The following is a 640-nucleotide window of genomic DNA, read 5'->3' on the forward strand; positions in this document are numbered from 1 at the left end:
GGCAAGTGGCACCTCTCACACCCCCCTGGGGCCGTGCCAGCCGTGCCACCTCTCACACCCCCCTGGGGCAGTGGCGCCTCTCACACTATCCTGAGGCCGTGCCAGCTCTCACACTGTCCTGGGCCGTGCTGGCAGTGGCACCTCTCACCCCGCGCTGTCACCCCACGGCACGTTCCTCGCCGCTTCGGGTCACGCTCCAACGAGAAAATACAGAAATCGTCCAATCATTAAAGTTGAAAAAGCCCTTCGAGATGATCAAGTCCAACCTTCGACCAAATAACACCGTGCCCACTATACCATATGGTGGAGTCGAAGCCCTATTGCGAAGGACTGCACCGTATCATGGGGAATGAACGCGTAACCGATGTGCGAGCGTGGTCCTGTCCGTGCTGGCAAAGCCAGAGCGGCGCCAGGGCTGTGCAGCGGTCGGTCCTGGCGCTCCCTTCGGGCAGGGCTCGGGCAGCCGGAGGCGGTACCGCTGTCAGAGCCCCAGGGCAGCTCCCATGCTGTGCTGGAGCCTTGCTGTAAGTGTGTGAAGAAATGCCATCTTCAGAAGAGGTGCTGTGTTGAACTGGTTGCAAGACACCATCTAGACCAGATGTCACACGTGCTGGCTTGGTACTGACCCGCCACTTGGCTT

General features: G+C 60.3%; 1 protein-coding gene across 1 annotated transcript in view; it reads right to left on the bottom strand.

Moving 5' to 3' along the window:
* HECTD2 (HECT domain E3 ubiquitin protein ligase 2) overlaps positions 1–342 on the bottom strand; it is a 33575-nt gene extending 33233 nt beyond the window's left edge. Inside the window, 1 exon segment of the mRNA XM_031061630.1 lies at positions 298–342. Within this exon segment, the coding sequence (XP_030917490.1) occupies positions 298–300 (3 nt within the window). The 5' untranslated portion in view covers positions 301–342.
* Positions 343–640: the final 298 nt, after the last annotated feature.

Source organism: Geospiza fortis, unplaced genomic scaffold, assembly GCF_000277835.1.
Source record: "Geospiza fortis unplaced genomic scaffold, GeoFor_1.0 scaffold130, whole genome shotgun sequence".
Taxonomy (NCBI): Eukaryota; Metazoa; Chordata; class Aves; order Passeriformes; family Thraupidae; genus Geospiza; species Geospiza fortis.